Source organism: Musca domestica, unplaced genomic scaffold (genome assembly GCF_030504385.1).
Source record: "Musca domestica strain aabys unplaced genomic scaffold, Musca_domestica.polishedcontigs.V.1.1 21, whole genome shotgun sequence".
Classification (NCBI taxonomy): Eukaryota; Metazoa; Arthropoda; class Insecta; order Diptera; family Muscidae; genus Musca; species Musca domestica.
Window position 1 is genome coordinate 10,768,415 of NW_026712258.1, and position 25,617 is coordinate 10,794,031.

At 35.3% G+C, this 25,617-nt stretch overlaps 1 protein-coding gene across 1 annotated transcript in view; it reads right to left on the bottom strand.

Moving 5' to 3' along the window:
- Positions 1 to 4,575: 4,575 nt before the first annotated feature.
- The window catches only part of LOC101890432 (uncharacterized), a 39,849-nt gene continuing 18,807 nt past the window's right edge, over positions 4,576 to 25,617 (bottom strand). Inside the window, exons 2-6 of the mRNA XM_005184427.4 lie at positions 8,941 to 9,088; positions 8,751 to 8,873; positions 8,611 to 8,691; positions 6,144 to 6,283; positions 4,576 to 6,075 (exon numbers count right to left, since the gene is read on the bottom strand). Coding sequence (XP_005184484.2) covers positions 5,544 to 6,075; positions 6,144 to 6,283; positions 8,611 to 8,691; positions 8,751 to 8,873; positions 8,941 to 9,088 — 1,024 coding nt within the window. The 3' untranslated portion in view covers positions 4,576 to 5,543. The remainder of the gene's footprint in view (positions 6,076 to 6,143; positions 6,284 to 8,610; positions 8,692 to 8,750; positions 8,874 to 8,940; positions 9,089 to 25,617) is intronic.

A 25,617-nucleotide genomic window follows, 5' to 3' on the forward strand; every position in this document is an offset into this window, starting at 1 on the left:
GCCGAACTTTTTATACCCTCCGCCATTCGTAAGGAACTTAAAAATTTTCAAAAAAAAAAAAATTCATCTAAAAATACCGCTTAAATAAAAACCTCTATATGGGGGCTATAAGAAGACGTGATGCAATAAAGTAAATATATTTTTATCATAGGCTTAAATATGAAATTCGAAACAATTCCAATGAATACAATAAGTATCGTTGTAGGGGGGACTAAACTAAGACGTGTGGCTAAAAATCATCAAAATACTGAGTATCGAGGGTTACTGTTATATGGTGGCCATTCAATATCGTGGACCAATATAGCACATCTTCGAACTTGACCTGCCTGTACACAGATCTATGCAAAATTTAGCTTCCTATCTTAAATCGTTTTGACTGTAGCGTAACTGAAACAGACGGACAATCGTCTTAGAATTTTACGCTGATCAAGAATTTATATACTTTGTTGGGTCTAAAATGATTAGGTGTGTCTGGTTACTTTTCCAGCAGGAATTGTCCAGTAACTTCTTTCTGAGAGAGTAAGGTAGTTTTATTCTCTTTTGGAAGGAAAATGTGAAAAGTAAACAGACGATATTCCAGCAGAAGCTTGCAACTAATCAGCTGATTTGTCAAAACAAACCAATTTGTCCCCCATAAGGAGAATTAAAACAAAGGAAGCAATACTAATTTTACAAGTTTTTTAAATAAAAATGTTGGAAATAGTCGTTTATTTTCTTTTTGCATATTAACATTTACGTTTTTCACATTTTGTAAAGTTGTTCTCCAAAAACTATTAGCCTTGCTAATTCCAAAAAAATATTTTCAAATTGAAAGCACAAAAAGAAATAAACAAACAATAGAAAACATCTGATTGAATGTCGATGAATGAGAAGAAGAAGAGTTGCAAGAGATTGCAAGAAAAAATTTGTCCAGCAAGAATTTGCAAACTCTCACTGAAAGAACTGTCAAAATTTCTCTCTCCAACCGCTCTCTTTTGCAGAACTTTTGGGTTAACAGACGACTTCCAGTAACAATTTGTAACAATTGTTACAAACTTTAGGGTAACCAGACACACCTATTATTTCGGTGAGTTTTAAACGGAATGACGAACTTAATATACCCTCCATACTATGTATGGTGGAGGGTATAAAAAGAAAAATAATTAAAATGAAAAATTTTGTAATTAGAAGGTGGCTTTATTTCAACTGTTATTGTTGTATCTCCAGTTACAAGTGGAATTTCAAAAATGTATATAGCCTATGCTGCTTTAAGGCGATGATGAAAGTACAGGATGAAATAAAAAAACTGCAATAAAGTCAAACGCCATAAGTTTTATTTTTTTTTTAATTCTATTAAATGAAAGCAAAAAAGGTGGAAATAGCATCAAATTTTAGAATAAGTTTAGATTTGTTCGAATTGGTCACATTAGTGCACGAATTATCGCCTTCAAACGACCAATGAAACCGTCACACGCTGCTCGAATGTTGCTCTGCTATATTTTGGCCCATTCCGGGGAAGCGCTTGCTTGATCGACACTTTGGTTGTTGTTTTTGTAGCAGTAGTACATGCAAGTGTTTGCGTTTTGCTAATCTGGTTCAAGGTTTAGAAATTCGACTACGTTAATGGGCTGTAGCCTGGGATCTTCTGGAGTGAGGTAGGTTTGGCTGTGCAATTAAAGAGGTGCAGCGTATTGTGCGGGTCTGTATCACAGTGCGCAGGCGTCGCGCACTTCTTTATCAATTCGTGCCCAATACGAATTGAGACGACTACACCATCCTGAACGTAATTGTAAACTACCCTGGTTTGTCTAGGCAGCTGGCGTTTTTCAGCTGCAATGGATGGGGCGGTGGACTCTGAGGACGGCATTCATTTTATAACTGCTAATATCATCCGATACTGTATCGCTATGAATGCCACTCAGACCTGCCTGATAGGCTTCTTGATCTAGAGGTTCTCTCTTAAAGCGTTGGATCTCCTTCTCTAGATCGTGTGTGTCCTTCCTGACACGCTTGACTTTGAGAGATTTATCCACCATATGATGGTTGGGATGACTCTCACGGTAACCAGCAGGTACTGCAATAAAAGTATATGATTATGCTAACGTAAGGGGAGGACTTTCGCCTCCTCATGTAGATGGAGGTGCGTAGCACTATTATTTGCAGACCACAGACCTACCTATCGCGTTATAAGAGGTCAACAAGATTTCCTTGTCCACACCCCAAGTGCTTTCGGCTAGCGCCTTGAGGACCTTGTTCCTACTTTTCATCTTGTCGCAGATAGCAGTGGCTTGCGCGGACGACTTGAACATGTTGTCGAATGTGACCCCTAGAATCGACCTGCACATTCAGCTGTGTTCTCATCTCCGCAACAGGTTCTACGATACCGGATTGACCCGAAACAGCAACATTCCAGTTTCGACCAGCGCACTATGGGTAAAAAGCATGATTTTTTGGCATAAAGTCATTTTTTTTTGGTTTCATATTTTGAAATTTAACTGATTTCCTAAATGTAGATACCCATATTAGAAAAAAAATGTTTAATATCAATACGGGTGGCAACCCTTTTTTGCTGGCGAGCTTTTAAAGTCAGCTGTTTGAAAGTCACTTTGTTTTGGTACAACTGGCGGTAAAGATCAGTTAAGTTCAAGTGCTTCTGATTTGATAAAATTGAAAAAAATAAAATGTGTAATTATGGAAAACGTTAGTGCAGGTATGTAAAATTAAGACGAGGTGCCCTTTTTGTCATAATTTTCTGTTGTTGTAATACTGTGAATTGTTTCGTTTATGTATAGCTTTATATAAAATCTATAAATTGTAGTTGTGTTCCGTGGAGTGTAACTTGTGAATGGCAAAGCATTGCAAAAAGGTATAAATGCCAAGTTATTAACAAAAGTGTGTTAATTAATGAGTAACTAGCCTTTTTTGTTCTATTTTGTGCCAACACGTGTTTTGCAGATAAACATGTGTTTGTCCATGCAGCGCTTATTGAAATTTGGAGAAGCAACAATCGCTCAGAAGATGCACTTGTGAAATATGTGTTACAGAATATCAATAACATCAGTTTAAATGAAGACCAAATGCGTTTGATATCAAAACAAGTGAAAGATTTTGTTAATTATATAAAAAAGCATTTGCCAAAGTGCATCCGTAAACTAGAGCGATTTAAAACTAAACATTCAAAATGGCTTAGCAAAAGTATAATTATTGTAATGAATGAGCAGTATGTTTCTCCAAATCATCATAGCCGATCGGCCAGATCGGCTATATAGCAGCTACATGAAATAGTGCCCCAAATCATATGAAAATTCGTAAGTCATCTTGGGGGGGCTTAAAAAATGAATACAAACCAAATTTCACTTCAATAGCTTCATAAACAAAAAAGTTGGGTCAAATCGGCTATATAGCAGCTATATGAAATAGTTCCCCAAATCATATGAAAATTCGTAGGTCAACTTGGGGGCATAAAAAATGAATACAAACCAAATTTCACTTTAATAGCTTCATAAACAAAAAAGTTGGGTCAAATCGGCCAAATCGGCTATATAGCAGCTATATGAAATAGTGCCCCAAATCATATGAAAATTGGTAGGTCATCTTGGAAGCATAAAAAATGCATACAAACCAAATTTCAATTCAATAGCTTTGAAATTAGAGTTTATGCCAAAATAAACGTAAAAAGACCCATAGTGCAGCGGCTGCCAACCGAGTATGTACATATTTGTGTTGGTTAATATGGCCTGTGTTACTTTTAGGCGATGTAGTATACTTGGAAATTTTCAAGAAAATCTGTTCAGCGGTTTTCGAGTCCATAAATTACAAACAATCAAACGTACAAACATTTTCCTATTTTATAGATGTAGATTAAAGACATTATTTTCTTTCTTCTATGCATCCGTATTTTCGATATTTTTAATATTTTTTCCAAAGACTTGCGTTTAATATTTTGTGTGTCTATTCAATCCATTTTCAAAATGTAAGTAAACTATACGGGCATGGCACAGACTACGGTTGTTGCGTTTTTAGTAGTGTTGTATTGCCGAAATGGTTTCTAAAGTCATTTCTAGCTATGTCGGCGCTACCATATCTTAGTTCCATTCGACTTCAACCGCTCTAAACTCGTCATACGCCTTCATTAGCGATTTTGAAGACTAACTGCGTTTCTCCAAACTATTTTACTTACATTTGCAATTTAAAATTGAGCTAGCTCGAATAAGCATTCCTAAACTTTGATTTCTAAAGGTTTTCATTACATCGTAAAAAAGAAAAGGGCCGGCCGAACTTAACGCCTTTTTTAAATTGTCCATTTTCCCAAATTGTATAATTCTGTCTCTAGGATAATGTATTGAATACCTATTGGAGTAATTTTTAATCCCTTACATAGCCAAACAAAAAAGTATGTTCAGAAACGCATTTTTCTGTTCAAGAATTTCTGCAAGACAAGTGTTCACACTGGTCATTTAAAATTAATTGATATTCATTTTTTGCGTGGAACATGTATTTATCAATATTTTATATAGCCTTACAACAGGTCAGAGACCTCTTCGTCGCATCAACAAAATACGCCAGTGTGCCGAAACAAAAAAAATGCTTTACAAATATTTCACTGAATTAATTTCATTTCATTTTATTATTTTGCATTCAATAAATGTACTTTGCATACATATTATTTACATGTTAGAAATAATTTATTTTTCTTGTTATTGTGTATAATAATTATGTACTTATTTTTTTTATAGAAAAGAGAACTAAAATGAGTAGAACGAACAAATGTTGATTATTTTGGTGTAAATTGTTTCTTTTCTTTATTTCAATGAGCAAAATATAAAGAATAAAAAGGGAATATTTTGCTAAATACCTAACATGGTATATATAATAAATACACAATTGAAAATAGTATACATTAGATAGTAGTGTTCTATTTCTTCTTTTGTTAAGATATTCTTAGGTTTCCATATTATGATATTTACAAAAATAACAAAAATATTTATAATTATTAAATTCTTTGTTGTCCTATGATTTGTGTTCATGTGTTCAAGATTTCAAGAGGGCATTGTTGAGAATATGTATTTTTGAAAATTACAATACAAATGAAAACTATATCTAGGCAATTCACAATTGTGTTGTGTTTTTGAAACTTGAATACTTTGTTATTCTAGCTATGGTCATCAATCAGAAAGTTTTTTATAGAACCCAGGTAATCTACTAATATAGAAGATTATTTCATTTGTCACATTTTTTTAGTTCAATTAAAGGCCTATTTTTAGCCAATTTGTTAAATGGGTATTTTCTGAATATAGTCCACATAAATGATATATAGAAATATCTGACTAATGTTGAAGCCGGAGGGACTGCTGCTATGGCTACGGCACCATGACTCATTTTGCACTTGCGTACTTTAATGCACCGTTTTGTCCCTCATTCCGCTCCGAACTGCGTTAGGTCCCTTTCTTTTTCATTTTGTTTTGGATATACAATGTAAGCGTATGGTTTCAAATAAAATGTACACTCTACACTCCATGCTGATGATATTCATACTTCTCGACCGAGACAATAAACGTCGGTTGTTATTTGTAACAGTTGGGCAAAACGACTTGGACAGGTCTAACACTGTTTATGGCTGAATTTCCCGACAAAGCGGAGCCACAGTTAGGTGCTGAAGAAGATGTAGTTAAAGTGGGCGAATGAGGCGTAGTATTGTTATATTCATTGGCCGAATTATGGCTTTCATTGCTATTTGTTATTTGTGAAGGTGCAGATGCTGAACTGGAGGAGGCGGAGGAGGACGAGGCGGCGGAAGATGAAGTGTTTGTGTTATTAGATGCTACTGAAGACGACGAGGACGATGATGATGATGTGGTGTTGGAGGGGTTTGACGTAGAATTGTTGCTATTTGTGTTTTTATTATTTTGTGTATTTTTACAACGATTTAAGGCAGCTTCACGTTCATTGGCATCAAAATACCAGACGGTAATGGCATAACGTGTCCTATGGGCAGGCTGTACCTCATGTGGATTACGTTTATCCGACCAAAAGAATATCAAGCGATCGAATTTTGGTTCAATATCCGCCACTGATTTGGCTTGCTCTGGGAATATTCTAAAAATCAAGACAAAAAATGCATTATTAATATATTTATACTGTCGATTAAATATGAATATATTTACCTTAAAACGCCGCCACTATCCCTGGAATCCCAGTTGAGATTTAAATAATAGATGGCAGTTATAACCCGGCCATCTTTGTTTGGATTATCGACATGCATGACATAGTGGGAACCAGAGCCGGGATAACATGCAACCATGGCCTAGAAAAGAAGAAGAAGAAGAAAATAAATTTAAATTATTAAAATTAAATATGGCAAAATGTGAGAGATATGTAGTTTTTTAAATTGTCAAAATTTGTTTGATAAAAATAAGATTTTCCATCTGATTAACAACCGTTCTTTGATCTCCTAAAAAATGGAGAGAAATACTGATAAGATTGCCATTGTAAATATATCAAGCTATTTTTGTTTCCTATTTGAGCAGATGATGATGCCGTCTGAAGTTGTGCATGCACGTGCCTTCGGCATTGTAAATAAAAGCAGATGTTAACATTTCGCGCAATGGAAAATACCATCTTTTTTGTATGAACTTTCTTTGTTTAAGGTAGATAACACGATATTATTTACATTTCTGCTTCTGGATAATCTACAAAGAATAGTACTCTGAAATCGTAAGGCGAGCAAAACTTTCAAATAGGGGGAACACTGTATGTGGGCTGGGCTTCCCCTAGCCAATTAAAGATAAGATTAAGGTAATCCATTTTCAATTTGAAAGCAATTTGTATGTGACTCTTAGTAAGTGGTACAACTATATTACACTTTAATTAAGCTTTATCTTCTCAATGTCATTTCTTGCGTTTCTAATTTAATTCTAGCACTAAATCAGCTGTGCCCAATAAATATAAATGCCACATTGATGAGCAGAAAAAATGTATGAATTGTTTTGTAATAAATTATTATTGTTTTATAGTGCATATAAAAATGATTCATAACATTGGAATAATCTATATGTCTTATAAATAAAAAATATGGACATATTGATTTGAAAAATAAAACCGAGTAGATAGAAAAATGTAGCAAATTGATCAATACTAGTTCAGGTTAATTGAGAATCCGAGTATGTATTTTTTAAATACAAAAAAAAAAAAATATTTGACATTGAACAGCTAAATACATTCCTAAAAATGGTAGGCAGCATATAAGAAATGACAAGAAATCAGATCAATGATTATTCTTGTGTGTGAATGTAAAGCTTTAAGACAAAACATTGTAAGCCGAAAGTCTATTATGTTCTTAAATATGCATTGTAATTCAAGTTTACAACGAAGTTTAACTCCCCGCCAAAGACATTGCCAAGCAAATACCCATGTTATATTTACAAAGTGATACGGACAACTTCCTAATTTAAAATATATACAAATATTATTTTTCCTGACCAAAATATGCCGAATGAGATGAAAAAACTGCAACCAATTTCAGACTGCTATCATTTCTAAGCCACTCTTCCGACAGCTGTTAAAATTATTCCAGTGACAGCTCATTATATTGTTTACAAGCGTACAAAAGCATTTTGTTGAGAATTTTTCAAAAAAAAAACTTATTCGTGATGGAATTCAAGCGTGATAGTGTGATTTCTTTATATTTGGCTGGAAAACCACAAGTGGCTGTCGTTAGAGCACTCCAGCATTTAAATGTGAATAAATCTTTTGTGTCTCGTACCATCGCTCGTTACCGTGATACTGGTAGTGTAGCCCGACATCAAAGAAGTGGACGGAAGAAAAAAAAAATATCAGCAGAAATGCTGGAAAAGTAAAAAAGCGACGTGATCGAAACCCGCGTCGCAGTGGCCGAAAAATGGCTCGTGAGCTGAACCAAAGAAGTCAGCTGGAAATGTGCACCTTCGGTTGGCCACCAGAACTCAAGCGCTGGCCATGGTGATGATGTGGGCCGCCATAACAGCCGATGGTCGCTCTCCGCTCGTACTTATTGACCGTGGCATCAGAATAAATGCCGAATATTGTCGCAGAATAAATGCCGAATACGCGCCACCCAAGAATTGTTACAAAATGAGGTTCCTCGCTTCATTTTCAGCGCACAATGGCCCCCAAAATCTACGGATACCAATCCGTTGGACTATTGTGTCTGGAGTATTTTGGAAAGCAAGGTTGGCACTAAAAAATACCAAAGTGTGGATCACCTCAAGCAAGCGCTTCGCCAGGAATGGACCAAAATACCGCTTTCATTCAATAAAATTAAAAAATGTAAAAATTATGGCGTTTGACTTTGTTGCAGTTTTTTACCTCACCCTGTACAAGATATGGACAACTTCCTAATTAAAAATATATAATATATATAATCCTCAAGGCTTGTCAAATTTCCTGAGCATATACCTATACAAATAACAATTATTGAACTACCAGAATATTGTTGTGGCTTTTTAAAGTTTAAATTGTAAATGGTTAGAAAAAATAATGGCTTTCCAATCAGGACAATATATTCTGTTAGGAACAATTTGTTAACAGATTGTCAATCTCTATACTTGTCTTTACATTTGTCTTTACTACAGCTTAAACGTAAACTAAATTTACCTTAGTTCTTTCTTTTATAACGTAATCGCCCAATTTGCCATTATTTCTCATGGCATTTGCACGACAAATCACCGCATCAATCTGAAAATTAAAAAACCTTTCATTTCATGAAATCTAATATAAATTAATTCGCAACTTACTTGATTAATTAAAAAGCCTACATTTGAGCAGCCGGGCTCAACACCTTTGACCCAGGTAATTTTATCACCACGTATCGTTTTAAGGTCTTGGTCGGATTTGAAATTATTGACTAATTGACCATCCTGTAAAATAGGGAAATCAGATTATTATAAACCATGATAAAGCGGTTCCAAAATAGTATATACATACCTTAAAAACGCCGGCGGAGTACATATTAAGCACCTCGTTGAGTATTTGCATGCCCTTTTCTCGCCCTAGGAAATCATCCACAACCGAAAGGCCATATTGATTCATGTCATTGATGATGTTACGACACAATTCCTCATATCGCCGTTCGCTGAAATTACAAGGAAAAGTATATAAAATTTTAGAATTTTTTATAGACATATGTTTGTTGTAATTGTTGGGAATTAAAAATAAGCTGTTTTATTGCAGTTTCTGTGTTTACAACCGAACGGAATGGCAATTGGAAAAACTAAATGTGTGTGTCCATCCACCACGTGCATATGTATTTGTTTTACAACGGATAGAAAAAAAACCCAAACAAGGGGATTTTTTTCAAAGTTTAGTTTAATTTTTGAAAAGTTGTTAATTTTTGTGCTAACAATGAACATGTATTGTTTTGAGATGATTTACTATTTTTCTAATAAAAATTTATATATCGGTTTTAATTGGGAAACCCCATTTGCAACGACAACCAAAGTTATAATATCAGAAAATATTATAAATATATTCTACATTCATTGATATCATTTTATCGATCAGGAAACCTTTTCTTATCTTAACTACCAATTTTGGTCGGTTATAGTATTTGTGGTAATATTTTAATATCGGCGTGTGTGGAATTGGAAAAGTAACAAAATGGATGGCGAAAATATAATATACGAGTATATTATCGTTGGGAGTGAACAAATTAAGGACATCTAGTATTCCAGAATAGTATTCCAATTTAATTTCTAATAAGTTCTGTGTTGCATAATTCCAAAATGTCTCAAGCAAAGAAAGGATTGACCCTAACAGGGACATTGTAATTTTAAAATTTTTCGAGATCTCATTTAGATCGACACATATTTCAATATTAAATAAAATTTTTTTCAAGTTCGAAGGTGGGCTATATCGGTCCACGATATTGTATAGCCCACATATAAAGGTTCATCTCGATATTCGTTATTTTATGAAATTTTTTAATGAAATTGTCTGAAAATCCACAAAAGGAGTTCCTTCGGAGTAATTTACCTCCTGGAAGGGTATTGTCCATATAGGTCCACAATATCGTATATCTCCGATATAATGGTACCTGTCAATATTCGGTATTATGGTGATTTTAGCTACATTTTTCAATGACATTTTCTAAAAATCCATACTAGAAGTTCTTTCCAGGCACTTTGCCCCCTGGAAGAGAAATGTCTACATAGGTCAACCATATCGTATAGCCCACACACAACGGTTCCCCCCGATACTCGATATTTTGACGATTTTAGGGACGTTTTTCGCCGCAGTTGTTTCAAATTTCTTATTTAGAGTTCGTAATAGGAACTAAAGTCTATGCCAGAAAATTGTCTATGCAGGTCCAGGTCTTCGTATAGGCCATCTATCAGTACCTACCTATATTCGGTAGTTTGACGATTTTAGGTACAATATTCCACGAAATTGTTTGAAATTTCTCATTTGAAGTTTATAATAGGTACTACAGTCTGTAACAGAAAATTGTCTACGCAGGTCCAGGACTTCGTGTAGACCCGATATAACGGGACCTCCCTTATATTCCGTATTTTGACGATTTAAGCTACATTATTCACTTGATTCTTTTGTTTTTATGTTTCGTAAATCAATATTGCAATGGCTTATGACAAAAGTTGTCTATGCAGGTCCACGTCTTCGTATAGACCCCAATATAACGGATATATTCGATATTATTAAGATTTTGAAAGAATTGTTGACGGATTTTAGTTTTTTGAAAAATTCGTTACAAATGGTTTAGGATATTCAAACTTCAACTTTTAGGGCAATTCTAATTTAATCATGTTTTCGTTCACCTCTATGTTCTTGTCAGATCACAAGAAGCAGACGAAACGTCAACATAAGCCATTATTTTAAAGTTATACATAAAGTGATTTGTTCGCATTTATATTTAGCATTTTTGTAATATTCCCAACAATATTTAAACAATGTTCTAAAGCGTTCCTTTTTAATTAACAATTTGGTTTTTAACGCCTAAATGTATGCTACAAAATGTTAAATTTATTTTATGCAACTACTAGGACAGTTTGAATGATTCCAAATTTGTTGTACACCTATCCTCAGTAGGATCAAATATGTAACAAAGCCTAGAACTAGGAACTAATTACTGCAAAATAGGAATAAAATCGATTTGAAATATAGATACATTAGCTAACGCATTTTTTTGAGTCACCGACAAATATCGGTAAAATTAAAACGCAAAATTATTAAGGAAAAGTCTAAATAAAAGTTGACAACACTGTTGCTATCAGTAAGACTTGATGAACAATATCGCTAATTGCCGAAATTAGAAGCATTATGATTTTACCGATTTTTGTCGGTAACTCGAAAATTGAGTTAGAGATTCGCACTACAGATGTATTTAAATATATAAATTCGGAAATAAGGTTTATAAGCCATAAAAAATATTAAAAATCGTGAATAACTGTTGTATAAAATTTATTCTACAGCTATAAAAACCTCAAATGTGCCGTTAAGGTACGCCGCATAAAATAAATCCTCCATGGTTAAATTGATTGGGAATACTTCACGGTTTACTCCGATGTGTTATAAATCGAGTGACGAATCTAATAATATGGCGGAGAATATGCAGAGAAAGTTTCAAATTGCATAGCCCAAAATTCCCACGTAGAAAGTTTGCGGCAAAGAAAAGCGAAAAGGAGTTAACCCTTTTTCTCGCTGAAGCTTCCTGGCTTTTCACTTTGACAATTCTCTATGTGTGAATTAGAACTTGGCAAATTTATTTTTGGTTTTGACAAATGTTTAGATTTGGTATAATTATTTAATTTTATGTTTTTTTTTTTTTTTCAAGATCAAAGTTTAATTTATTCAGTGCTATTTTCAAAACACAATTTTCTATCAAACTGTTGATTCTAGACTCTGTTAGCTGTTTATATTGGCACACAATTCTCTGATGGCGGTTGACACAATTCATGCCATGCCGCCCTAACAGCAATTTTATGACACTTATCGTCGTCAAAAAATTTGACGTATAGGAAAGACCGGTGGTCTAAATGTTTGCAGTATCTATTTCTGTGCTATGCAAACCAAACCATGATCTCAATATTAATTTTCACATAGGTGTTGTGACGAAAGCATAACAAAAACTCGAAAACAAAAATAGAAAATCAAAATAAACCAAAACACCAATTGAAGGCCCCGCAGCGACGAACGAATGCAAAATAATGACGAAGAAATTGAAGCAATGTTTCTTCTTTTAGTTTCACAAGTTATTTAATACTTTCTGTTAAAAAAAAAAAAAAACGGAAAAGACGTTTAACAAAAAATAGAAATAATTACCCAATTTCAAGTTGTTCACGTAAATACTGTTCCGCATTTGAGGGCAGGGCAGGACGTTTGAAAAATTTGTTATAATCCGTTGTTGATGTGGTTGAAGTAATCATGGTTGTTGTTGTTTTTATTTAACTATTTTGGTTTTTGTTTGAAAGGACACTTAAATATATTTCAGTTTGGTTATTTAATTCTAATATCACAGTTATAGGAATAATACTTTGTTATTTTTGTAGGATATTCATGAGATATGTTTTTATTTTTAGGAATTTTGTTGCTTTATTTTATTTTTGAATTTGTTTCTTTTTTTTCAAAATTCCGTAGCCAGTTTTGGATCAGTCTTGTTTTACTGAATGCCAACACGCAACTAGTCAATTGTTTGAACTTCAAAATCACAGGTAGTGGAAGGCAGTAGTAGTTGGGTATTTGTTTGGCTGGAGTATTTCAAGTAGAAGTTGCTCTCTACACGCTACGATTCATTAGCTCGCTCTCTGGGGTATGGTTTGCCTGTCGGCAGAGGGTTTTCTTTTTATAGCAGCGGACGGCAGTAGAATGTTTTGCAATCTGTTCTTTTTATCTGTTTTTTTCTCTGTTTATCATGTATTTGCTCTCGCTCTCTTTCACCCACTATCAAAATTTCACTTCCTCTCTAAATTTCTCTTTGGTTCACAAGTTTCTCGGAGATAAGGCAAAATGTTTATGACCGTTACACTGTATCTTCAAAACAAAGGCGATAACAATTGTTGAATGGCCAATATTCGCGTTATGCACTGGCGGCAAAAACGTAACTGGAATAATGGCTGAGGCATTGAAAATTCCGTTAATATGGGAGAACAGATATAAAATTTTGTTTTTATTTTTTTTTTTTTGGTTTCTCTCTCTCTCCTTTATAGTTTAATTTTAAAAAATTTACAAGTTGCCGTATTTTCGAACCGTTCGTATCCAATATCTGTTGTTGAATGAGACGAGACGTGGTTTATTCTCTGCCCCCTCACTCTCTCAGTTTTGGACAAATGCAAAACTCTACTAACAACTACGTGCTGCAACGGAGTGCTGCCACTACTCTTTTCAAAAAAGAAAAAGACGAAAAGAAAACACCAAACAAAGACTCACTCACAGCCCACCAAAGAATCGGATGTGACGTGCAATTGAACATAGATACAAACATAGCATATGTACGGACATTTGTGCGCTCGCAATCCATGAAATGTGCGTATATTAGCTGTTGTTGTTGCTGTAGTCTTAATGGTTTACTACAAGATACTTAACACCACAAGTCGTGTCAATGGCAGGGATGGAAATGTAATGAAGCAGTGGAATTTTTTGTACACATTTAGCAAATGTTGTACCCACATATTTTTCAACGATCTTCAAGGATAATGGTCTATATGTGTTGAATACTCTATGTGTATTATATTTAAGGGAAAATAAGTATATGAAATAGAAAGAACTCCACTTAGTTCAGCTGAGTACAAGTTTTGCAATCCATCAGTTGTATCAAAACATTATTTGTCAAATCAGATTTGTTTATTACAATTGCACAATTGCAATGGTATGTGTTCGGAGTATTACAAGTTTGATCAGGCCAAAAATTATGTAACGCCTCGAAATATTGATCCATGACATAGGAAACTATATCTCGCCGAGCTGAGTCGATCCAGTTATGTATGTCCGTCCGTCCATCTGTCCATGTTAATTTGGAATCACGATACAGGTCGCAATTATGGTCCGGTCCTCACGAAATTGAAAATGGAGATGTGATTAGGGTCAGAATAGAAGCCTATTATTTTGGAGATGATCGCAAAATATTTAGGGGTTGAAGTGGACAAAAAATAAATTTTTTTCCTGATTTTGTAGCTGTTTTACGGGTCGCATATAAAAACCACTCGTCGCAAAATTTAGCATGAGGTAGAGTTTAGGTCTTGACAAAAACCTTACATTTTGGTTGGTCAGGGAAGGAAGAGTTAAAGACAGGGAAGAAGTCTAGCTTTTAGATGACCAATGGATTATATTTAGTTGTAAAATGAACCACAACTTTCATGTGAAATTATTTTGAATACCTAACAAAACGGCGGAGTGCTTAAATATTGGGTAAATGCCTCGGTCAAAGAGCTAGGGTTAACATCTGGGCAGGACTCTATGACATCATTTTAAAAAAGTAATTTTTCCAAAATTGATTTGGACAAAAGGGGGCTTCCAACATATTGTAGTGTTGTAGGGTATCACATAGTCGGCCCACACAGCTATAGCCTTTCCTTACTTGTTTAAAAATATATTTGGTCTGTTTTAGGAAATTTTTATTATCATCCTACGTACCTCAATACTAAATAAAGCAATTAAAAAGCCGCTAAGTTCAGCCGGGCCGAACTTTTAACACCTTCCACCGACTTAGAATTTTACGCTGATCAAGAATATATATTTTGCAAAAAATCGTTTCAGCTACAGCTCTTATATACAGGGTGAGATGAAAAAACTGCAACCAACTTCAGACTGCTGTTATTTCTAAGCCACTCATTCCAGTGACAGCTCATTATATTGTTTACAAGCGTACAAAAGCATTTTGGTGAGAATTTCCCAGAAAAAAAGTTATTCGTGATGGACTTCAAGCGTGATAGTGTGATTTTTTTATATTTGGCTGGAAAACCACAAGTGGCTATCGTTAGAGCACTCCAGCATTTAAATGTGAATAAATCTTTTGTGTCTCGTACCATCGCTCGTTACCGTGATACTGGTAGCGTAGCCCGACGTCAAGGAAGTGGACGGAAGAAAACAGCAAATCAGCAGAAATGGTTCGAAAAGTAAAGAAGCGACTTGATCGAAACCCGCGTCGCAGTGGCCGAAAAATGGTTCGTGAGCTGAACGTATCGCAATATTCCATTCTCCAAATATTGGAAAACGAGCTCGCGGTAAAGCCATTGAAATTCCAAAAAGTGCAAGAACTTACATTCGTTGTCCAGCAGTTTATAAACAAACAAATGATCGCGTTTACTTGCCAAAGAGGTCAGCTGAAAATGTGCACCTTCGGTTGGCCACCAGGACTCAAGCGCTGGCCATGGTGATGGTTTGGGCCGCCATAACAACCGATGGTCGCTCTCCGCTCGTATTAATGAACCGTGATATCAGAATAAATGCCGAGTATTATTGCGAAAATATTCTGGAGGATGCATTAAAGCCCTGGGCAAGCAAACATTTTGGTCGCAGACCTTGGACCTTCCAACAGGACTCAGCACCATCGCACTCAGCATGCGCCACCCAATAATGGTTACAAAATAAGGTTCCACGCTTCATTTCCAGCGCACAATGGCCACCAAAATCTCCGGATACCAATCCGTTGGACTATTGTATCTGGAATATTTTGGAAAGCAAGGTTGGCACTAAAAAATAGCAAAGTGTCGATCACCTCAAGCAAGCGCTTCGCCGGGAACGGCCAAAATACCGCAGAGCAACATTTTGGACAGCGTGTGACGGTTTCATTGGCCGTTAGAAGGTCATAATTCGAATAAATCTAAACGTATTCTAAAATTTAATGCTATTTCCGACATTTTTTGCGTTCACTCAATAAAATTAAATAAATATATATAAAAATGATGACGTTTGACTTTGTTGAAGTTTTTTTTTATCGCACTCTGTATGTATAATGGCCTAGGGTTTCCTTTCTTTACTAGTTTTAATTTAAATTTTCCATGTAAAATTCAAATGTTCCATCCCTGATAAACGATTTGGTATTTGCTCACATCTTGTTGGTAAACACATCTCTCTCTTCACTAAGTGTAAGTAAACATTTGTTGTACTATGTGTGTACGTACGTATGAGTATGACTCGTAAATACGAACATGCATATGTTAACGGCTGACGGCTGACTATTCGTCATAACAGTCATGCGTGGTTGTATAGCAAACGGAAATTGTTGATAAATATGGTTGCCACAGCATTGCAATTTGAGCGCCGAGAGAGACAGAGAGCTGATGTATGTTTACGAAACAGCAGGTGGCTTAGAGACAAATATTAAGAAAATCGTAAATTTACCTGCTTTATGTACGGCAAAATTAACAACAAATGGGAGCTAAGCGTTACTTTTTGTCCTATGGTAAATTTTGTGTTTAAATTAGTCCAGAATATTGTCGTTAGAATCCAAAGGTATTTCAGTGATTATTCCTTTTTAAAATTATGTTCTCTCAACATTTAATTTCATTTCAAAAAAACTAAAAGAAAGCTAAGCGCTATTTATTTGAACACCGTGGTTCAATCGAATCCAAACAACAATTCCAAAGAGTCTGGACATAAACTAAAAATAAATAACAATTATTAACAAAGAAAATCATATGAACAGCACACAACTAAAACACGATTCTTGAAAGTCACCTTAGCGATTATAACGCTAGGGTTGCCCAGCCACAAAAACTAATGCATTTTCAGACAACAAAACATAAATAATTTTGTCATTTGAAACATATTTGTTTTTGGGAATTCGAATGGTCACTCTTTACCTTATCCTGAAAAATTCGAGACTTTATAAGTGTTAAAGCAGTTTTGCTTGTATCCCTCTATTGCATATTTTTCCAACACTGCTGGAATAGGAGAAATACCTAACTTCTCTGTAACTTTCGAAGAAACTTAATGATTTATAACTGGAATAAGGAAATAATAGAACAAATATTTTATTTTTTTTCATGCAAATAATATATTTTGTTTGGTTTCTTTGTTATCATGACAGTTTGTTAAAAGTAAAAATAAATGCGCAAAATGCTTCCTAAATATTTGTTCAATATTAGTCATCGGCTAGAATTTGATTGCAATTTGATATCGCCCGAGCGAAAGCATTATCTATTAACAATTTAATGGATATTGACAAATGAGCTCGACGAAGGCCAGATAAAAATAAGTGCGTACATATGTTTTACATGTATGCAATATGTGTTTACAAATGTTTTTATTCTTGATTATCGTTTTGAATCCAATATTCCGGGTAGTTTTAAATAAGGTAGGAAATGTAAATATCACTTTCGAACTGAATTTTTTTTTATAATCAATAAATTTATTGCAGCAACTTTTCTCGAAGAGAGTTTCCGATATCCGATCCGAAGCTTGGTACATCGTCATATTAATGCCAACATTAGATCGATTTCGGAGATGGGCAATATCGGCCCACTCCTTCTGGGTCCACTCCTTCTGGTACCTCCCCCACAAAGGGTCAAAATTTTGAATATCCATTAAGCTTATAAAACGTGAAATTTGCATCCGATTCCATTCAGACGTGGCAAATCCCAATATTTCTATCAATTTCTATCTGTTATAAAGATGATATAGATCGGAACATTTCTTCTGGTACCTCCCCCACAAAGAGTCAAAATTTTGAATAACCAAAACGATCATTAAATCCAAAATAAGCTTCCGGCTCTCTTCAAATTTCACACATGCCATTATTTTTACTTACACAAGATCTGCAGTGGAAATGAGATATATCGGCGCAGCCTTTCTGGTACTTCCCCCACAAAGAGTTCAACATTTTGTTGTTTAGTTAGCAGAAGTTGGTGATATATGGCAAACGTGATATAGAATGAAATTTCGAGTCGATTTGCATTTTCGATTATCCCTCTGTCCGCGTATTTTTATAGGAAAATTACAAATTATTGCCTGATTAAGAAAAAATTGTGCATAGTTAATTTGGAACCCTATGAAATTTGTAGTAATCACTTCAAATTCGGATACATCTAGCTCCCATATATATCTGTTCAGATATAGGTATAGCTTCAAACATAAATGTTTTACTCGCTTCGATATTCAAGGCGCTCAAAGTATTATGCATAATGTACAATATATATTATCCGATTATCACATTCTCGAAATGAGTTTGCCAAATTTTTTCGAAATCGGTTCAGATTTGGATATATATATCAGTGAAATGCAAGAAAACACATATATACCCATTTTCTAATAATTAGGTTGAATTTTGAATCATAAGATCAGGTTTCCATAGAATAAAATCTGCCAAGTGAGAACTAAATCTATTCATATATTTGAACAACTGCATGTACAATTACGTCCTCCTTTACATGGATTTATTAAATGGGAAAGAAGTTAATGCGACAGAGCAGTCACATATTGGATTTTGTATTAAGTTACAACCTATAAAAGGTTATCTTTTAAAAGAAAATAGCGAAAAAGTACTTCATAGGTACCGCAAAATCAACCCATCCCATTGATATCGATCTCAATTTCTTTTCGAAGGCTATTCAGTTCAATGCTCATTCAAATAATAATCTTATCTACTTTTTGGAAAATTGGAATACCTCTCTCGATAGAAAACGATACGATTTTAGGCATATGTAGAGCAGGGGAGGAGGAGTGAAATGCAAGAAAACCAACAAAAATAGAATGACTTCAATAAAGCGACAATTAAAACGTGACCGAAAACAGTCAAATGTGTGAAGAAGCAAATGCAAACATAGAAAAGTAAACAAAGGAGATAAACAAAAATAAGCAGAGCTAAATCTTATCTGCAGCACCTGGCCCCAAAAAGCTGAGCGATGGTAACTCTGTTTCCAGAAAAATGCACAACCAAAACAGAAATAAAAAAAAATACCAGAAATGAAATGAAAACCGCGTCGTAGTAGTGGAAAAAATGACAAATGAAAATTTCAATGTTTACACAATTTATTGTTATGGCTGCGCGATAAATAGTATACGAAGTCTGCAGCGGCGTCTACAACGGCTACGCCGATGACAACATTGTCGACGACGCCGAGCAGAAAAAAGAGCCAAGAAGAAACCCTTCAAAACACCCCAACTTACCCCCAACCACCCTTCGCCCACCCCACCTTATCAGTGCTATGGCATTTGTTTAGGGTTTTCGCTTTCGTTCATTCATTCTGGCAATTGTAGTCGTCGTCGTTCATTCATAGCTGCTACGACGCACTACTTCTAAACATTACGGATTTACCATTCCAGTTGTTGGTGTGAAAACAGACGTCTGCTGGCCGAAACAGTTCGCCAGCAGCTAAGCTCTCAGGCGCACGTAGGCACGTCGTAGTCACGTAGACCCAGCAAACAAATAGACGACATCGGCGGAATGAGGGTGGATGGGAGGAGGGGGGGTGAGCAAAAGAGGGGAAGTTGAATGGACAGAGATGGCGTTAGAGATGGGAAGATGGAGAAGCAGAGCAGCACTTGGATGTTTGGAAATCAAACAAAAAGAAATGATATTTTGCCAGTGTGTGTGTGTGTGATGTTATTTCTCCACCAACAATTCCCGAAAATATCGCATCAAACAAAAAATTATAGCTACTAGCCCGAGTGACTCGCTGATGATGCCAACCCCACATATACATACGCACGCTCTTGGTGTACTACAAACACAACATTTGGGGGTAAGGCAAACACGTAGTCCACACACGGCGTACTTAGTTAAGAAGGGTCAATACCCGAATTCAAAGTCAACAGAAAGCGTCAAACATTCACAGTTTCGAAAATAGTTGGAGCGATAAAAGTTTAACCTTCAAAGATTCGCCTTTGTGTATCGGTAGGCAGGCAGGCACACGAATAGTTTTGTTGCTATTTTTTCGCCAAATGACGACAAAGTCCGGCATTGTACGAAAAAAAAAACTCACGGAAGTGTTGCAAAACAAAATCTAAACCGAAAAATAAATAATAATAACTTTAACCATAAGTCATATGACTGGAAAAATTTTATTAAAAAAATGAAAACAACACTCAAGCTCACATAAATTGGTTTAATGCAAGAAGACCCGGAAAAATTGGTACCACATAAGCCGAAAAAACCATTAAAAAGTAATGTAAACACACTACCATCTGGATTACCAGTAGGTAATAGGTTATTTCTTATAGGAATACAAAGGAAACTATCACGGTATCATATGCTCTGGTTAGGTTAAAGGACGCGCGGTTGACTAAACCGCTCCACTCGGAGACCTTCTGGTGCATTGTGTTCATCCTACAGTTAAGAAAAGAGAAGAAACAGAGAAATCGGGGAGAAGATATTAAAAAAGAATAAGAAGAGGTAGTCCGTGTCTAAAAATTTTGGGGTGTCGTCTTTTGCCACTTAAATATTTCGGCTAATTGAAGAATTACTGCCGGCTCTGTATTAGAGAATGAAGACAGATCGTGAGATAATTGTTCCTCCACGAGCGAGAGAAAATGTTCGACTGTCTCAATTTCTTCTTCATTTTGATAGATTCTACAGTAATCAATATCATCGCTATTGTCTTAAAGTCATTACTCGCACACTTCAGTGATCTGTGATGATATCCACCAAAAGTTTTAGGTTAGGTTTCGACAAGGACCATAGGGCATATTTTCTTAGAGACATCCCCTCCCTTTCGTCTAGCCATTTTTATTGGAATCTCTCAACGTAATCTCGGAACTATTCTTGCCAATTCATTGTAGTCTCAATACATGGTATATTGTGATGGCCTGGAACTCAACACCAACTCCAAAACTGCCATAGACTTTATGGTAAAGGAATATGCTTTGTTCGTACAGATTGGCGACAATGCTTTACATAACGGGGTTTCTTTCGTTTGCAGCAAATATTATATATACTTGCAATTAAAACAACGGTGGACAAGAACTAAGAGTACTTCGTAGGAGCAGAATCTTCTCGATATCGAGCGCAGTTTACTCTGACTCGGTAGATGGTAAAGCTTCCCACTCTTATTCGAGTGTTATAAAAAGGGTATGCTCGATTTCCTCTTTGTTCTTGAAGGAGTGCTCCAGCTCGGATTTGGACGAGTTGTGTTTTACTTAAATTAAAGCATTTCGGAGCTATTATTGTAACTAGCTCTCTAATTTTAAGAAGACTACAGGGGACATCTGCGCAAATTTAATTACGGCCTGGGAGATTCATAGAGAAATGAATACAAAAGCTACGTCGGAAGGGCTAAAAATCTTGAGTAAAAAAACACTTAGATTTAATAAATCAAGGATTCTAACCTTGTGTGTTTACACACTCAGCTGATTCTTGTTTGTGTATACATAAACAACTAAAGAATAAACAAAAAAGTGACAAAAGAACAATACAGGGTGAGATGAAAAAAATGCAACCAGCTTCAGACAGCTGTCATTTCTAAGCCACTCGTCCGACAGCTGTTAGAACTATTTCAGTGACAGCTCATTATATTGTTTACAAGAGTACAAAAGCATTTTGGTGAGAATTTTCCAGAAAAAAAAATTAATCGTGATGGAATTCAAGTGGCTATCGATAGAGCACTCCAGCATTTAAATGTGAATAAATCATTTGTATCTCGTACCATCGCTCGTTACCGTGATACTGGTAGCGTATCCCGACGTCAAGGAAGTGGACGGAAGAAAACAGCAACATCAGCGGAAATGGTTCAAAAAATAAAGACGCGACTTGATCGAAACCCGCGTCGCAGTGGCCGAAAAATGGTTCGTGAGCTGAACGTATCGCAATATTCCATTCGGCAAATATTGGAAAACGAGCTCGCGGTAAAGCCATTGAAATTCCAAAAAGTGCATGAGAGAAAATAGACTCAAAAGAGCTAAGGAGTTGCTTCGCTTAGCCAAAAGTTGTAAACTGCCGAATTTGGTTTTTTCCGATGAGAAAACATTCATTGTACAGCAGTTTGTAAACAAACAAAATGATTGTGTTTACTTGCCAAAGAGGTCAGTTGAAAATGTGTAACTTCGGTTGGCCACCAGAACTCAAGCGCCCGCCAAGGTGATGTTGTTGGCCACCATTACAGCCGATGGTCGCTCTCCGCTCATATTAATCGCCACGGTCGATCTGAATAAATGCGGAATATTATCGAATATTATTATTTTCGTCGGTAACTCAAAAAAACGAGTCAGAAAATCCACACTTTTTGACTAAATAATGACCTACGTTAATACTACTATGTTTTTGTTCTCGACATTGCACAAAATGATCCATATTTTAACGTTTAGCAATTTAATTGTATTATCTTGGAATTTCAGAGATACAATAACATAAATTTTTCTCAAAAGGGATTTTACCATTATTTACAGAAATGGCAACTCTGTCATCAAACTGTAATATCAGTTATGTGCAAAATTGATATGTTCGAAAACGCCCAAAACAACTATCGTTTTTTATTATGTCATCAACAACTACGGTTTGGATGAGAGAAAATTGAAAAGAGATACAGTAAAAAACAAAACCCGAGAGCTTCCTCAAGCCTATTTCATTTGATTTAATGCCTTTCGCTCCACAACAAGGAACAATGAAAATTGATCCACATCTCAACACTCGAAATTGAATGAATGTGTTTACGACGAATGAACGATTGAACGAACGAACAAACGGCCTTGAGGCGGGGTATTGTTGAGGAACCGCATTGTTGTGACGTTGATCGGGTACAATGACTTGTTGGCATCATCAACGTCAGCGCTTTGGCTCCATCATCTGATAAACTAAGATAAACTGCAGAGTTCGTGTGCCTAAATAAAGGACCGACCGTTTCATAAATAATAAAAATTTTGCGTAGATGTGATGAGAGCTGATGATTGGATTGATGTGGACAAGGCAATGTGTCAAAAAATTAAATGAAAAACAAGATCTTTGAAACTCGATTTTGTATTTATTTAGTTTTCTTTTGTGGTCGATCTTCTTGTGAATCAGGTTCCAAGCTTTAAACAAGTATCACAAAAACTGTCATAGGTGAAAGGTCCGTATATACACTAGGCCCCATAAATGTGCGTTGAAAAAAGGTTTTAATTCTGGATTACTAGTTTAGCAGTAAATAACGTCGTTTGAGTTTATTTATTTTTAGTTATTTCATTTCCATTTAGTAATTTAAGTTCAGCTTCGTATTTTTTAAACTAGAACTACGAAACAAAAGCCACACAAAGAGTACCGTCCTGTTGTAAGCGCATTTTAATTTGGTGAACAATTAAAAAAAGTTTTTCTCTAGTCGGAACAACGTACCTCAATAGATATTTATTGTTAATTTTACAAATATGTTGAATAGAAGAGAAATTGATAAAACACAAAGGAAAATTATAGTGCATCTGTGGGAGTAGACCGAATCGGACAATAGACAGACCTTTGCAAAAATATAAATAAACTATCCTATTTCTGGTTTCTTTCGCAGAGTGTTGAAAATTGGAAATTAAAGAAGATTTTATTTCAACAAAATCTTTTATTACATCGGAATAAAGGTTCGAAACATTTTTTAATGAATAGTGGAACAATATTGGATAACAATATACCAAAACAAGTAAAAAACATTAAGTTCGGCCGGGCCGAATACCCTCCACCTTTGGGTAAAAAAAAAAACATTTTTACATAAAAGTATCTGAATCCAAACGTGTTCTACTTTAAACTACAAATACAAGTAAGTCTGTTTGGATAAAGTGAGTGAGGCCGATATATGGGGGCCATACCAAAACGGGAACCTCTATAGACAATTTTATACTTCAAGGATAGTCATCAACCACATCTTCTTAAATACCAAACTTGAAACAATTTCGTGGGTAAATGTGAATTATCAAAATACTGAATATCGGCGAGTATCATTATATATGCGCTTTAGGAAAACGTGGACCTACTATACATACAATGTTTCACCGAAGCTAGAACCCATTATGACAAATCCGTGGAAAATGTGGCAAAAATCATCAAAATACCGAAATTGGAAGGTATCGTTATACGGCTATATATAGGGCTATAAAAGTGGACTTATACATACAATGTTTCGCCACCAAAGCTAGAAGCCATTATGACCTATAAATACCAATTTTTAGACAAATCCGTGGAAAATCATCAAAATACCTAATATCGGGTGGTACCCTTATAAACATGAACCGATATATCTCATTTTCAATACAGAACAACAAATTGTTCTGCCAAATTTTGAAGCTCTACGTCAAATAATGTGGGCTGTATTGCGATTCCAACAGACAGACGGACATCGTTAAATCGACTTAGAAGTGTATGCTGATCATGCAAATATATATTTTATGGGGTCTACGACGAATATTTAGGGTTTTGTTAGAAACGAAATGACAAAGTTAGGGAGTATTAACAATCCAAGGTGGATTTTATTAGTCCCCGTTATATGGGGACTAAACCAAAAGGTATACCTGTGTTGAAATTTTTTATAAGATGGTTATTTACCCCCAAAGTAGCCTAAATAAAATTGTTTAGTCAAATCGACTGGAAAATGTGGCCAAGAACCCGAAATAGGTTAAATCAGGAGGTACCTATATATGGGCGTTATTCCGAATCATTGACATAAAATGAAAATTTTCTGAGAAGAGGTTTCCTACCCCTTTAGAAACCTAGATGTCAAAGAATGGCCAAATCAATTGAAAAATATGACCAAGACCCCGGAAATGTCTGTAATCAGGGGATACGTTCATATTAGGGCTATACCAAAACTTGGGCCACATTGAGAATTTGTTTCAAGGATGGTTCTACTTACTAAAAAATACTTTAAAGCGGGGTATATGGGGGCTTACCAAAATTTAGTCCGGCATGACCCATAATTTGTACAAATTTTACGGAGTATGAGGCAACATTTTTGAGGCCCTTTGTGTAGGGTTAAGGTTGAAAAATAAGAATGGGAGACAAAATGTTTTCTCAAAATAGAGAAAGATCAAGAGTGCATTCGAGTGGAAACAATATTTTGTTTAATTATTTCACAGTTCGTATGTAGGTGTTTTACGTAAGAACGGGGCATAAAAACAACAACTTTTTTGGTACAGATTGGCAACAATGCACTTTGCAGCTGATAAATTATACATAAAACAAAGCTTAGACAAATAATAAGAGAGTAATACTCTCACTCGAAACGAGCAAAGTCTGCTCGTTCTTATTTGAGTGGCATAGAAAAATAGAGTAAAGCTCGATCGCATTTCGGAGCTATGACAAAAAGACTCGATGATTTTAGAAAGCTAGGTGTGCAGGTACACTTAAAAAAATTCGACGAACAATCGCAAAACTAAAGTTGCAGCTCTTGTAAGGATATCTAGATGGATACAGGCTGAGGTGTACATAATCTTGAACTATTCTGGTCCTTTGTATAACAATTCTACTGTATTCAGACGCCATGGACATCGGGTATTTTTAGAGCATCTTTGGAAATGTAACAGAAATATTCGATATTCTGTAAGAATTGCGAATTCTTGTTTTCATCTGAAGATATGAGACTATTGTGCACCTTATACTTATGGTGCTCTGATGATTTGATCCACAAATAAACATAAGTTGAAATGAGTTCTGAGACCTGCATATATCTTGACAACTGGTCCAATTAGGAGTCCTCCACAGTCTGCACAGGAATGAACTAATTACTAAATCTACTTCCAATAAGTATTTATAAATATCAATGGTGA